This window comes from Dicentrarchus labrax, unplaced genomic scaffold (assembly GCF_905237075.1).
Source record: "Dicentrarchus labrax unplaced genomic scaffold, dlabrax2021, whole genome shotgun sequence".
Taxonomy (NCBI): Eukaryota; Metazoa; Chordata; class Actinopteri; family Moronidae; genus Dicentrarchus; species Dicentrarchus labrax.
This window is the reverse complement of record NW_026136718.1, coordinates 15,027,541-15,042,660: the sequence shown is the minus strand read 5'-3', so window position 1 is coordinate 15,042,660 and position 15,120 is coordinate 15,027,541. Positions and strand designations below refer to the sequence as shown.

General features: G+C 39.4%; 1 protein-coding gene across 1 annotated transcript; it reads right to left on the bottom strand.

The window, feature by feature from the left end:
• Positions 1-2,046: 2,046 nt before the first annotated feature.
• On the bottom strand, positions 2,047-14,642 carry LOC127349856 (mitofusin-1). Its single transcript, XM_051375872.1, has 18 exons — positions 14,477-14,642; positions 13,870-14,027; positions 13,529-13,664; positions 12,825-12,987; positions 11,867-11,991; positions 11,564-11,672; positions 10,782-10,889; positions 10,315-10,468; positions 9,941-10,008; positions 7,565-7,686; positions 7,073-7,199; positions 6,698-6,802; positions 6,410-6,512; positions 5,102-5,328; positions 4,775-4,954; positions 4,441-4,637; positions 3,863-3,997; positions 2,047-3,179 (listed from the first exon to the last, which is right to left on the bottom strand). Exons 2-18 carry the CDS (start codon positions 14,015-14,017, stop codon positions 3,110-3,112), a joined length of 2,277 nt encoding a protein of 758 aa, XP_051231832.1. The 5' UTR covers positions 14,018-14,027; positions 14,477-14,642; the 3' UTR covers positions 2,047-3,109.
• Positions 14,643-15,120: the final 478 nt, after the last annotated feature.

The following is a 15,120-nucleotide window of genomic DNA, read 5'->3' as shown; positions in this document are numbered from 1 at the left end:
TGTTATATCTCATTTGTTTATCAAAAAGTGTAAACACAACAATTAAATGGACTATGTTTTGGCTGGTAGCAGTAACTCCCTTGAGTCTCAGCTGGTTGCCTGGCAACCGGTCCGACACATACCTGCCCCCTTTAAACGGCAAAATGTTTATTTTTACACTTTTCTTTTTGTACATATGAGCTTTAGGGATAATGATAAGCAGCCATTGTTACAGTTTGACGGAGCCAGGCTAGTTTGTTTCCCCGTTTTCAGTCTTTGTGCTAAGCTAAGCTAGCTGGCAGCTAGTGCTAGCCTCTAGTAACCTCTTCTTTACATCTCTGCCGAAAGCGAGTAAACTTATTTCCCCTATTGTCCAATAAACTCACCAAGTTCTTTCAGTAAATTACAAGCTGTGTGAAATTTGAAACCACCACCACCATAGCCCTTAACAGCTGAAAAGGGGATTGTGTGTATTACTGACAGTGATATTCAGCAGGCAACCATTTCCTTGCTCTGTGTGTAATTCAGCAGTATTAGCAGCTGGAACCTGGAATAGTAACACTTCTACGTGCCTGTGCAGTTCACTCATCTAAGTAGTGCAGTAGACTCATTGATCAAAAAGGTGCTTGACTTCATTTAATTTCACATTATTGTATTTACCTGAAGTCTCCTCCAGTTTATGCTCTTTAACTACACTGACTGATACGGAGCTGTTGGATCAGCTTATTTGATGTTTTACAGTATTGTCTAAAATCTCACTCTATCTGAACCTGAACGATAGGAGTGGTATGCTTAGCAGTCGTTTTTTTTTTTTTTTAGGCAATTAACGTAAGGTGCCGTCGTCACCCGTAGTGCCGACATCTAATTTAAAGGAGCAGATGTGAAAATGTCTCCCGCTGCACAAGTTCAGTCAGAATTTCCTCAACTGTATTTGTACGATTCTCCAATTTAGTATCTAGACGTGAAAAGTTGTTCTAAGTTTCTGATAAATATTCAGCATAGGAGGATAGAAATTCAATCCCCACCACTTGAATTAGTTATGTCACATGATCATCACCACCACAGCACCATCACAAAATAATGCACTGCCCTTTTGACTCTACAACCTACTGTTGTGACATTTTGTTTTGATTTTATTTATTGTTTTAAGCCAGTAAAGACCAGGGACTTGGTGCCATGATAATTCTCTTACAGTGCTATTGTGTGAAATTATAATCACTTGTTATGGAATAATTTTTATAGTCTTTTTCACACCAGACCTTTTTTTTGTATTTGTACAGTGGCTTGGTGATACTGATATGTTGCCATGAGTTATTGTAACCAATAAAAAGCTTCTAACCAAGAATACAAATCCTGGCTCATTTCCTTTACAAAAGAAATAGTCTGTGCCATGAACTATATATACATAGTATTTGCCCTTTTTATATAAATGTTAAGCAAGGTTATTTTGTAGTGGATTAGTGGTTAACTGTAGAAGAAATGTAATTCAAAAACAACCATTTGAGGAGAAAAGGGACAACTTGATTCATGCAAAGCACCCAAAACAAGGTTCAAAGGAAACTGGCTGTGGAGTTTGAAGAAGTTCTTTTGGCGTTTAATATTTAAACTATAAGCATTTACATATCTGTTGCTTCTTGGCAGAAAAGTGCGGCTTGGACAAATGATTATTTTTTACAACTGACACAGGCTCACTTTTGACAGGGAAGTTTCTTCATCATAGATGTTTAGAAAGAGGGTTTCTTTTGCCAAAAGCTGAACTGTATTTATATTTGAATACTAAATATCCTCTGGTGTTCCATTTTAGTAATTGCTTTCACGTGTGAAACAAGTGTAAAACAAGAACAAAAGCTGCTGTCACACAATCACTACCTGCAGACGGTGCAAAGGTTGAATTGCAGCAGCAGTTTATTTCCCTGCCTGTACATGGCATCGACCACACGGCTGCTGGCAGGACTACTTTCCTTTCCCATCGGTGGGGGAATGCTGGAGTTGAAAAACACAAATCCTTGTGGACTATGCATCAAATATTTACAAAAAATTAAATCAAATGAATGCACAAAAACTCTGTTTTAGATTGTGGCAGATTTAATACAATCGGACAAATCTGTAGGTACACACATTTAGGAAAAAATAAGTGTAGACTGGTGTAATTGTCATTACAAGTCTAATGGGTATAAATAAAACCGGATATTATAAAATATGAGGATTTCCAAAGCCTTTAAACTATACAGTTTGGATTCTTAGAAAATAGAACATGAACCTACAGTATGTTAAAGACATGCTTTCCCTTTCTACTCAAATGATTTCTCAGTGAACTTAGACTAACAAGGTCCTTATAAATCAGTTTGTTTTTTATTATTTATTGTTTATTATTAAATATATATATTTTTTTTTTTGCTAACATACAGCAGATCATGTACCTGGACAGATACAGGAACAGTCTTACAGACACAAACTTCATTTGCTCCTCAAAAGTTAGTCAAAAAAAGGCATATTCACAGTTCGAAGGACGTTAGTGTCAAAATATAGCACCCGACTGGTAGCCTTCTCGCCGACCGAGATTACATCGCCACCTCGTGGAGCGTCTTTGCACGTCATGAGTCCATTTGTTTGTTTTACAGTTTTTTTCAAGCACCTGAATGGCTGAGAAGGAAAGGAGGAGAGGAAAATACTGCCATGTCAGTGCCATCACCTTCCCCTGTCCGCCAAGAGTTAAGCTACAGATCGTTTTCATTGTCGGTCAATCTTCTTTTGGTTTTTGATTAACTGAATACTCAACAAAATGTCAAAAAAAACATGAAAGTTTCCATTAAGTTTCCCATAACTGGACTATTTGGTGTGACAAAAGAAAAACAGAATACATTTTTACAAATGACACAAAAGGGGCCAAATCTTCACACTTTAGTGGCTGCAGAGGTTGGATGCTCTGGCCTAATAACATTTCATTGATTACCAAAATACCTATAGACTATATTCAGTTGATAGGTCAAATCCATTCCTTTTTTCAGCACTACTGTCCACACAGAAACTGTGGTGTAGTTCAGCTGACTGGGAGCGGGTGAGGCAGCGCCTGACTGAGGAATGATTGGCTCAACAAGAACCAAACTCTGGAGCGAAGAAGAAGAGCAGCTCACTGCTGATGCTGCAGGTACTGGTTTGTGAACTCCTCCAACTGTCTCTCCAGGGCTGTCGCTTTATGTCTGCAGAGGAAACAAACACACGCCAGGGTTCGGAACAATTTCATTCAAAACACTTCAATCAAGTCTTTCTAACTGTTTCACATTTCCAGAGCTGTTCTGTAACATCTCAAGTGACATGTAAATTCTGTAAATAGTGCAGTTTTATTTATATAATATGACTGAAAAGCTTTTTCCTCCCCCAAACATGTACAGTATATGAAATTCATAGGCCTTTAAAGAACAGGAAAGACCTGCCTAAAATTCCTGTCCCTATAACACTTTTTTTTAAATTATCTTTATACTTATAACCGTTATTATATTATAACTAATTTGCCAACATCCACCCATATTTCTGTTTGTTATATCGTGACACAACTATGTACAACTTTACACCTGTAATCAGTAATCGACTATAAAGCAAACTATTTGTTCACAAGCAAATAAAAACTAATTTGTATTTCCTTTCTGTGAACTGTATATTACTCTCATACATGACCTATCATCATCTTCAGGTCTGTTAACCAGTGTGATTTTGTAAACATGCATCAATGAACTGCATCTTAAACAGTGAATGCTGCACCATCATTTATATAATCTAGGATATTAATCATCTGCAAATTTCCAGATGGTTATAGACAGTCTACTCTCTCCCCCACTTCTCTACCCTTCATGTTGCCCCCAATAAGAGAGGAAGATGGACTGACCGCAGGCTCTTGGACTGGCTCTGGACTGTCTCCAGCTGATCTATCTTGGCTGTCAGTTGGCGGATTTCAGCCTCCAGCTCTTTCTGCGTCTGGTCCACCTGCTGACAGAGCCGAGCAAAGGTCGTAGCCATCTCCCTGGCAACACAGAGGGCACAGCGTCTCAGTGCTTATTTATTTAGCCCTGCTACAGAGGGGAAGGCTGGGTGGGGCACAGAGGAGGGTGGGGCAGGGATGTGTGTGTGTGCAAATAAGGAACATTATGGGGAGTCAGGCTTTGTCAGTAGGTTAAATACCCTTGGCAGAAAATTAAGGAAAGGTGCAGAGAAATGAGCATCTTGATGTCAACCTAAAAATTGTGGGACTGAATGTGCACATGTTAAAGGATTATTTCACCCTTTAATACAGTGGACATTATCCATTTCTAATATTTAGTAAGTTGTACAATAAAAATACAAAGTATATCACAAATGGCAAAATGTTAAATGTTTAATTAATCTTACTGTATATCGAGCACACATTTCATGTACTGCTTTGTGTAATTTCTTCGACTAGGATACGCTGTTTGTATCAGGACTTACTGTTGGACCTGGTGGCTACAGTTTGCACTAGTAAAGCTGACGATGAGCTGCAGCTTCTCTGTTGCGTAGTCTACAAACTGGCGCTTCAGACTACGCTCCTTTGCTTTCGTCGTCCAGGTGAGTCTCTCGTACAGGTACAGCAAGCCATACAGTGAGGCAGACATGGCAATCAACCTCCAGCCAACTGCTCTATACACCTGAGAACATAAATAAAAATGTTGTGTTGCGTTATAGAGTTGCTGCAACAAGCAAATCAATTAAGAACGATATCATGTAAAACTGCCTACGTACATCGATCCAGGTTCATGCGCAAGAACACATGCAAACAACATACCACTCCTCCAACAATGACAGCGCTCATTGAAGTGCGGGAGGTAAGGGATGCCACATTGGTTGCCATGGCTACCATCAGGTCCTCCTGGGTCATGAGGGCTGTCTCATTGTTTGGTGGGGCTATCATGGAGGAGGGTCCTGAGGAGGGCGTACAGGCCATGGACATCGCCGGTCGAGAGGACTGAGTAATGACAGCAGAGTTTTTTTCATTATACCTTTTAAATGATCTTTATGTGAATACTTTTATTATTATTATTATTATTATTATTATTACTACTGACATTAAATATCACAAATCAAAAAAGTTGGCACATTTTCCGGCCTATACCTGGAAGTTCTGGTCGACCATTTTGAGCGCTCTCTGTGCGTTGACAGATCCCAGGAAGCGGTGGACTAACGCCGACCAGCCCAACGAGAACCGAAACTCAATGTTCTCCTGGAAGTCACTGCAAAGTGTGGCGCAGTTTAGGTCGTAACTCAGGTCAAACTTCCTGCTGGGCACCAGCATGTTGACTTGGCTCTGGACCGCAGAGGGAAGCAGAGGGAGCATGCTCTCTGGAGAGCGAGCAAACATGATGTGTGAGAATTACAAGAGGCACTGACAGAAATCAGCAGCAGCCAGGGGATCATTTGTAGCTTAGATCATATTTTAAACATACAGTGATGCACAAAAGAAAATATGTTTTAACACTTTAAGGGACTATTCTTCTGACAGTACAGTACAAAAAAGCACATTTTACAGCTAATAAGCCAATAGCTTCTTTCTTGGGCACTAGGGGGCAGAATATAACAGAAGATAATAGAAACACCAGAGTATCATTGTGGTCTGTAAAGCAAAAAAAGGGTACATTTGATTTAAAATCTCCTACTTTTTATTTTTTATTTTTTTATCTCTCCTTAGGGCCAAAAAAAAAAGTCACACCACAATTTCATAACAGAGCACATGAGTCCTTTTCATTAGAGGGCACATTAACACCTTTTCAACATTACCGTCATGAGCACAGCTTGTGAGCGTGCCTGACACAGTGACGCATTTGTAGCATAATGGGGCATGCAATGATGGCATTCAGCGAGGAGGGTAAATATAGCAGGGTGCTGGGTGTTGCAGACCATGGCCCAAGTGCCCGACAGGGTTTAGCAACACTCTCTAAATGAGTGATTGAGTTAAAAAAAAAACAATGGTGGGCTGGAAATCTGGGCTGAGGTCATTTTCTATGGAAATGTGATTTCTTCCTTGGACTTTCAAATGAGGAGAGTTTTTGAGAAAATGACCAACCATTTATTAATTTTAGCTTTCAATCTTCACTATTCTTTCATCTGTTTTTGTTAAGTATTTCTGCTTTATTAAGATACCTCAAAATTACATAAATGGTTATGACCAAGGGAAAGCCGCACTTTATGGTGTCTAATAAATTCAGTTTGATCGTTAAGTCGAAAATAATGGGGTGAAAGTTAAAAACTGATTTTCCCAAAGTAATGCAGTGTGCGGCCACAGATTACCAGCTGCAACTTTAGATCATTCACTGAATGAGAGTTTATTTTATTATTTTAGAATTTTATTTGGACTAAAACCTGAACAACTAAGTTACTACAAGTACTACAAAGGCAATCTTCCTTTTTTGTGCAGTTTAATTACCTATCATGTATCCCTGAGAGGACTGGACAGAAGCATAAACAGCGTTGGAGCAGCGGTAGGCCAGGTTCTTGCCCATTCCCTCCTCCACATGAGCCAGCAGCTCCTGCAAACAGCAACAGGAGTCAGAGGTCACATGGACAACAGTCAATAAAACTAGAAAGACCAGAGTACACTTGTCACTCTGGCCTCTAGTTTAGGAGCAGTCAACTGGCACAGTTGCCTGGTAACTTCAAATTATTGCCTAGGAAAGTTGGTAGAATTAAAGAATTAATCTGAGCCTCTACTTACAGACTTGTAGATCTTTATGACTTGTGGTGAGGGGTGGAAGTCACCGGTGAACTCATCAACGATTACGTGGAGACGGCAGATCTCTTCTTCCATGGCGCTGGATACCTGGATGAAACACAACCAGTTATCAGTGTCTAAAGACAGGGGGCGTTGTGTGCTGTACAGATTGTAAAACAACAAAAACACAAAACTAAGATGAATAGTTTAAATGAAAATGCCCAAAATTTGCTGGTTTCATCTTCTCAAATGGGAGGATTTGCTGTTTCTATGGTCTTCTATGATGAGCACTAACAGAGCTGTTGGTGCAAGCAGACACACCTCAAAAACTTAAACAGTATATTCAATAGTTCTTCCACCAGTTTTTGTCTACAGTACCTTAGATGCAACGTCCTCACTGATGGCCTTGATCTTCTTCTTGATATCATCAATCAGCAAGTTGAGTTGATTCTTGACAAACTCCAGTCGGTCCATCTGATACTCTCTGTCCTCCATAGCTGCCACTCTGAAGCCCCGCCCCATCAACAGAACATAAAGTCACAAATGCAAACTTGTGGCTGAATGATTTCACAGTCAAAAGAATCAAAGACACAGAAAGTGCAACACAGAAAGTAGGATTTTTGAGAAATCCACTGATAGTTATAGCTATATCTACTACTTACTTTATCCCTCTACTATTAAGCTAAATATCTTTCAAATCTTGTTACACCTACATTTTTCTCAGAGGTTTCATAGATTACCTCTATAAGCCCTTCACGCCATTGACAGAAGGAGACAATATCAGTTTGACAATATCAGACTTTGATCTCTATCAACACACTCAAACTAACAGAGGAGGGGGAAAATAAATGTCTGGAACGAGACACTCACCTCTTCTCCGCCGCCTCGATGTTGATGGCGTCCATGATGCTCTTGACTTTTTCTGTGATCTGCTTGGCCCTGATAGTGTGCTGCTCAAACTTTGTTTTCACTGCTGACTGCGAGATACACTCCTGCGAGGCCATAACACACAAGTCACTGTGACAGCTATAGGGGCTGCTGCTGGATAGGGTACACCAACGTGCACGCTACCAGGGACGAACAGAGGACAAGATAGACACCTGCTACTTTAACTTAGGAGAAGAAAAGAAATGGAAACACAGATGTGAAAATGACAGCAGCAGTGTGTGTATCTTGAGTCCCACAGCCCACATATTGTAATGTCACAGTAATGTGTGGGTGAAGCCACAGCAAAATTATAAAAACATATCAAGTGTATACAATCAAGAAGGCAAGTGAAACAAAACAAAAGTACAGTAACATGTAAGAGTAGGAATATTGTGTCATTTTGGGATAAACATATAAGGACTAGCTGGGTCTCTGTAAATAATTTTATTTTTATTTTTTTTTTAAAGAGTTCGGTCTAGACCTGCTCTATATGAAAATGTTCTGAGATAACTTCTGTTATGATTTGGTGCTATATAAATAAAACTGAATTGAATAGTTTTTTTCTTTGACTGCGTGTAAACAGGGCTTTAATGATTTCAAAATTTTCAAAAAGATTTTTTTTTTTAAATTAACAAACATAAAAAATAATTGTCAGTTGTAGTTTTCATTGTTAGTGGCGGAGTCTGCCTTTCCCGGATTGGATTCTTATTGCTTTCACATACAAGCAGGATTCACAGGATGCATGCATGTAATTCAGTGTAATAACAGGCTCACTTATTACTGTTCACTTTCCTAACGTGTATCAGATCTGTATTAAGTTACTGCGATGCAAGCTGAACATTTCCTACTTACGCTGCCTCACATAAAGAAGCAGGACATACACTGCATTTGTCACAGATATGGGCGCCAGCCCCGATTACTCGTTAAATTATGCATCCGCAATACAAGACAATGGTCTCTTTCAACATTTTTGGTCAGCGGCTCAGTTTAAATTAGACTGAGTTTTAAGGCAAACTTTACCATGTCCTGCTGTAAAACTACTTGTGCTGTGACTGCTCACGACATAATGGAAAAATACCAATTAGTAAGTGACTTCTTTCTTAAAACAACATGAGTTTGTTTGGCTACACTGTAAACATGAAACACAGTTTCTCCTCTGTTTTCTGTATTTCTGACAAAGCAGCTGCTCAACGGCTGTTTGCTGCCAATAGAATTCAAGGACGTGTAGTATTAAACCGCACTTGCTGAAACCACAGTAACGTGGGTATCACTAAATCAATCAGGTTTGAAATCTTAAAAAACTGTAATGATAATTTTTTCCCAGTAAGGACACAATACACTTCCTGCTAGTTCAAATCAAAACATCTCAACAAGATGCAACAGAACACATGAACACAAATAAAACTGAAAAAATGGTTAAGACAGAACAAAATCAACATGGAATGAAAACAAAGGGATGCCCTCGCCTAAGTGAATCTAGACTTCAGCAATGAAGACGCAGGTTGATGGAAAAGGCACAGTGATTGGCCTAGAAGGCCCTCGGGACACCAGCTTCACATCGGTGGCGAAACCTAACCGCTAAGCCAGGTTCGAGAAGTTGACTGCTCAGGTTAATTGAAGGACAGTGGGTGCTTCTCGTTTTATTCAATTTCTTTCACTGTGCAGTAATCTCAAACAAACACCAGGAAAGGAATTCCTCAAAGCAGTGTTTTCTCAAATTCCCAAAGAGTTTGTGTAACTGGAACAATGAATCAAGCTCTGGTTCACAGCCTGATAAAGCAAACACTGTCTGAATTTCCTGGTCTGAATAAATGAAAAAATAGCCTCACTTCTCATAACATACGTGATTATCCCAGTTGTGACCAGCAGCAGACAGACGACGTCAAAAAGATTTGCTTAGCACTTTATGACACACCGACCGCAGTGTTATCAGCTTTACTAGCATTCGTGTAATCTGCTGTTTTCGGCTTGATTTGACTTGACACTGATTTCACCTCAGAGGAATACCTGTTGAGATGTCTTTCTGGTAGCAAATATATCAGTGTCTATTCACATGTGGGTCAAAATGATTGAAACCTGCTTAATTTCCTTGAAAATACATCTCTTGGGATTCAGACAGGAAAATGGATTTTGCTTTGAGAAGTGGGAATAAAATTATTGGAGGATATGGAGAGGACTCTGACTGACACACACACACACACACACACACACACACACACACACACACACACACACACACACACACACACACACACACACACACACACACACACACACACACACACACACACACACACACACACACACACACAAACAGACCTCAAACCTCCTTTCAAAGTTCTGAAACTCCTTCAGTCTTTCCTGGAAACCCTCAGCCAGGGCTCCACCTGTTGGATGAAATGATCACATTGTATGTCAAAGAAAAGTAATTTCTATTATTGCACAAACACACAACTTGCATCAGCAAAGACATCTTAACCTACATGACTGTTTATAGACTTATTTTGCTAAGCCTTTATTATTAGTTGTAGATAATTTCCATCACAGTTTTCATTGTTTGTCATTTGCATCATGAATGAAGTTTAGTGTTACCCAACTATTTCCCTAATAAGTAAAAGAAAATTGTTCAATAAAATAATTTTAAAAAACAAAATAAACCCTGCAGCATCATCAGCTACAATGCAAAGCCTCACCGGTTTCAGGCATGCCCTGCGCACGCTGCATGCGGGAGTTGAGCACCTCTTTGGCAGAGACGAAGAAAATGCGGTTGGGTGCCTGATCTCGGTCCACAACCTTCAGCTCCTCTACCAGGAAGTTCACACAACGGTCTGTGTGCTGCTTCCTCACCTGGAGGAAGAGTTGTCACATTCTTAGGGTGCATTGTTTTTTTTTTGTGATTTCACATTAAGGAAATCAATATTTTGGATACATGGCTAAAAAATAAGTTCGTAAAAACACATTCTTTTATTGCAAACACTAATTTAACATGCTCATTTAAAACAAATGAATAATTGTCCTTTGTGATATTTAGCCACGCAGATAGTTTTGCTTTCATGTTCCAACTGATTTGTGGTTTCAAAAGATCTTTACAAAAATCTACAACAATGATGACACACGTTCTGTAAGAAAAAAATGTTTCAGCAACAGATGATTGACTCACATCTTCCATGTATTCTGGTTCATTTGCTGAGGCGTCCCAGCGGTTGTTGAGGATGAAGATGTTTGGCTTCGACAGACGTTCGTTCACTTTGTGGAAAAAGTGCTTTTCCTAGGTGGTGGAAGGGTGAAAAGAGATCAGTACGAGTGATGTTAAAGTGAAAAAAATGACATGTAAAACGTTCCTTTTCTATTTTTATTGCCAATAAATCACAATTGTAGATTGATAGTTTTGACACAATAAAAATGAAAAGACTTGATTCAAATGCAGTACCCACATTTTTGCTACGTGACTATCTTGCATTATTTACATAATGGCTGGGTTCATTTCCATTGAATAGCCCAGAGGGTAATGTGTGTTTGCCTTTCCCTTTAAGAGTTGCTGCTGGGTTAAGGAGCTCTGTGATTGACTGCGTCCAGCTTCATATTGCATGAATGCCTGAGCTGAGAGAAACAAGAGTGGGGCCTCTGTGGCTGGATACAAACACGGGCAGCTACATTCTCCTCTCCACTGTAATCAGCTCAGCATAGAAAACATCTACGCTGGCCCTTTTAATACACAGAAGGGACTGACATATCTGAAAACTTACTTTGCTTGCTATTATGGTGTGTTATTGTGGATGTTATTGTTAAATTACAGTACAGTCATCACCTTGGGTGGACACTAAAATACCTTTAAAAGGAATATTCAGTGATAATGAGCCATGGGAACAGAAATTGGAATATCTACTCGTGAGATTAACTACACATGTCCAAACTATTCCTACACTTATGTTAGAGACGTACCGTGTTCATAAGTGTGGATTCAGAGTTGGCCACCAGCACAAACACATCAGCATCCAGGCAAAACTTGTCAATCCAGCTGTCCAGTTGTGATGTGACATCTGTCCCTGGACTAGGGAGTGGAAGAGAGGTCAAGAGGTCAAATATATGACATCTACAAAACATGTGATGTAATATGTCCATTTTAGCCAGATTTCTTTTCCCTGCACATTACTGACCTTAACTGTGTGAATCACACTTTTCAATATCCTAGAAACTGTCAAATTGATATTTACAAACTTGTACAGGATTTCCAGATGCTGTTACCTGTCTACAAGCACCAGGTCGTCTCGAAGTAGAGCACACTTGGTCTTTGGCCAAAACACACGGACAAGACATCCGGCGTCCAGACTCTCATCCATGTGGAGTGCGTGAGCCAGCTGGTTTACAGTCTGCAGAGGAGACGTAAACAGACTGAAGTTATGGATTTTAATGTAACAAATTCTCTTTAATGTAAAAGCATTTTGCAGTGTTAAGTGTTAACATTAAAAACTTCCAATAAAGTAAATATTACCCGTATTAATTAACACAAGCCAAAAGCCAAACAAGACAAGTTGATGTGCAAATTTTAACTGTTATGAAAGCGCACATATCTTATCTATTATTGTTTTTATTCCTTTATTTTTGTAATTAATTAGTTTATAACTTTTTCATTACCCCCTACATAACTATATTGCAAACTTGAATAGGCATTTTATGAATACATTTAATTTAGAAAAACAAACTACTGCTTAGAAAACTATGTCATGCTCCCTGCAGAAGAATCAGTACAAAGATATGAGCTTAGCTTTGTTATCAGGGTGAGGAATAAACCTTATCAGCTTGTATCCTCAACCGTGTGACCCATCTGAGTACAGCAAAACTTACACAACAACAAAAAGAAAATCTCCTCAGCAATATTCCTGCCATTCTGGCTGCACTAAAACCAGTCACTCAACAGAGGATTCACTCACATCACTTCTTAGATTTTGGTGACAACTGATTAAAGGCAACAGATGGTCTGATTACTGACCATGGCCAGATTCTGGTGTGTGTGTTTGTGTAAAATCGTGTCCCCAATTACTCTAGTTGAAGTACAAAGTAGTTCTAAAAGCTATTATTATTATACTATAAGTATAAAAATGTTGAAAATCTATAAATAGGAGTCAGACCAGTGCTAATCATAATGAGACAACTAGAACTAATCAAACCTTCCTTGCAAAATGGTTATTAAAATAACATTTACCTTGATGCTCTTCTCCTCATCCGAGCCCTCTGTCTTGAGGTAGGCCTTGTCCTCATCAGTGCCCTCCACACTCAGGAAGCAGTTAGTGGTGTGGCCAATCCCGCTGGGCAGCACGCGGTCCCTCAGCATGGCGTTCACCACTGTACTTTTACCATTACTCGTTCTAAAAATAATAATGTGGAGCCAAAAATAATTTGCTTACATGGCAAATAATTGTCAAAATAGACAAATGTAAAGCCACATCCTTGCTGTTAATGCAACAGAAATATGTGGCCTCTCATGGGTCGGACTGAGTTACACCTGCAACACGAGATGTTTTAAATGTAAAGAGGTTTAACAAACTGCACTGAAACTTTAACTCAGTGTTGAATCAAGCATAGGAAATCTCTCAGTTTTTCTCTCGCACACATCCTCCTGTTGTGTTTTGCGTAAGTTCAGAGCACATCATGCTTCAATTAACATCAATTTAAACTCAGTTATGCAGATTCAGGTGATGAGGTGACGAGGTGACTGAACAACGCCTCTTCTATGACAGTGGTCCAGTTAAAAGAAAAAGAAAGCGAAAGAGAAAGTGCCACCTGAATCATTGAGGGAGGGACTAGTTTACCTTACACAACTCAACAATTACATCATTAAAGAAGAGCGTTTAAGACAATATACTACACAAAGAAATGTAAAATTCATGTGTGTGTGGATGTTTTTACCTGCCAAAGAAGGCCACTTTCATGTGTCTGCGGGCCAGCACCTCCTTAATGACAGCAAGTTTGTCAGCGTACGCCTGAATCTCCAACTTTTGATCCTGACTCGCAATGTTCTCCAAAGCTTTGTTCCCACAGGTTTCTAAAGTCCAACACACAACAAACACACAACAACAACTTACATAAGCCACTGAACCGAGAGAGCTTACTGACAGATGATAAACATGTTACTATAATAACTTCTCTATAACATAAAAGGGCTTTGCAGCTCTTACTGGAACAATCCTGTTAACACGATTCATTTCCAATAAAAAAATCAAATATAACCTCCCATCAAAACATCTCACCTTCAACAAACTCTGAAGTCTCTTTCACGTAGTTGAGTAGCTGTTCAAACACATCACTGATCTTCTTCTTGGCCACAACAAAGTGCTTCAGAGGGGAGAACTCCCCCCGAGCTGAATCTGTCCGTCTGAGTGGAGGGGCTGCAGCCATGGTGCTCAATCTGAACCACGGAGAGGGGTCAGAAAGGGCAAACACTGTTAACTATAGCAGTGGAGATGACATACATGACGACCATAACAGTACACAGTGTTTAGTTCACGCTGGGCGGCTGCTGTTAGTCACAAATTGTACAACTTTTTAGGGTCACATGAACTAATACGCCGCAAGAGAGCATCGGGAACATGTTAGCTAAGTTAACTGAGATACTGAAGACATAGAAGTTAGGAAGGGACATCGTTCAACTTCGACACACGAGAGTAATAATGTGTATGTATATAACGATAGATACATACATGTATCTGCTCTCAGTTAGTTATTAATAAGTGAACATATATGCGGGCGCATGCGGCTGCCAAACAAGCTAACAGATTAAGCTAGCTGACGTTAGAAGCGGCAACGCGGTAGTAAACTACCATTAGCATGGCTAGTTAGCGGTTCTGTATTCATTACCAAAGTCCTAAAACAGCTAGTGTCCTCTTCTCATAACACAACCAGTGCTGATCCGCGGCGACAGTGCAGACAATCCCTTCCTTCGCTGAAAGATTACTTGCTGTCAGCCTGTCTAACCTTCTGTTTGTATCCTGTAATGGCACCAGCGTCGAGCTAGCTGCAACGAATAGCACGACTTCCTGGAATGCATTTCAAAATAAAAGCTCAATTGACTTGAGCTGCTGCGTTTGACATTGTGACACAAGGACATTTTAAAAAAAAAGAAAATGGTTTTAAGTTTACAATGTGTCTATTATTTTTAGGATTTGTGTTTTATAGTAGTCGTTGTTTACTGTTTGGAAAGTTTCGTCATTACAGTCAACTGTGCATTTTACTGGTTTAGAAGCAAATAGTCCTCTAATTATTGAGAAAAAGCAAAGTACAGCAGGTTTTACCTTTGCTCTAAACGGGGTACAAAGAATCTAAAAGGAATAGGGAATCTGTTTTCTAATTTATATTGTTACTAAGTTTACTATAGGCTTTTAAATCAGTGCACAATTTTAAATCACAAGTGCACAAACAATTTGTGATGAAATTAAAGACAAACAAACAAACGTGAAAAAAGGCAATTACTCCCAATAAATCAGTACAACAGAAAACAGTAC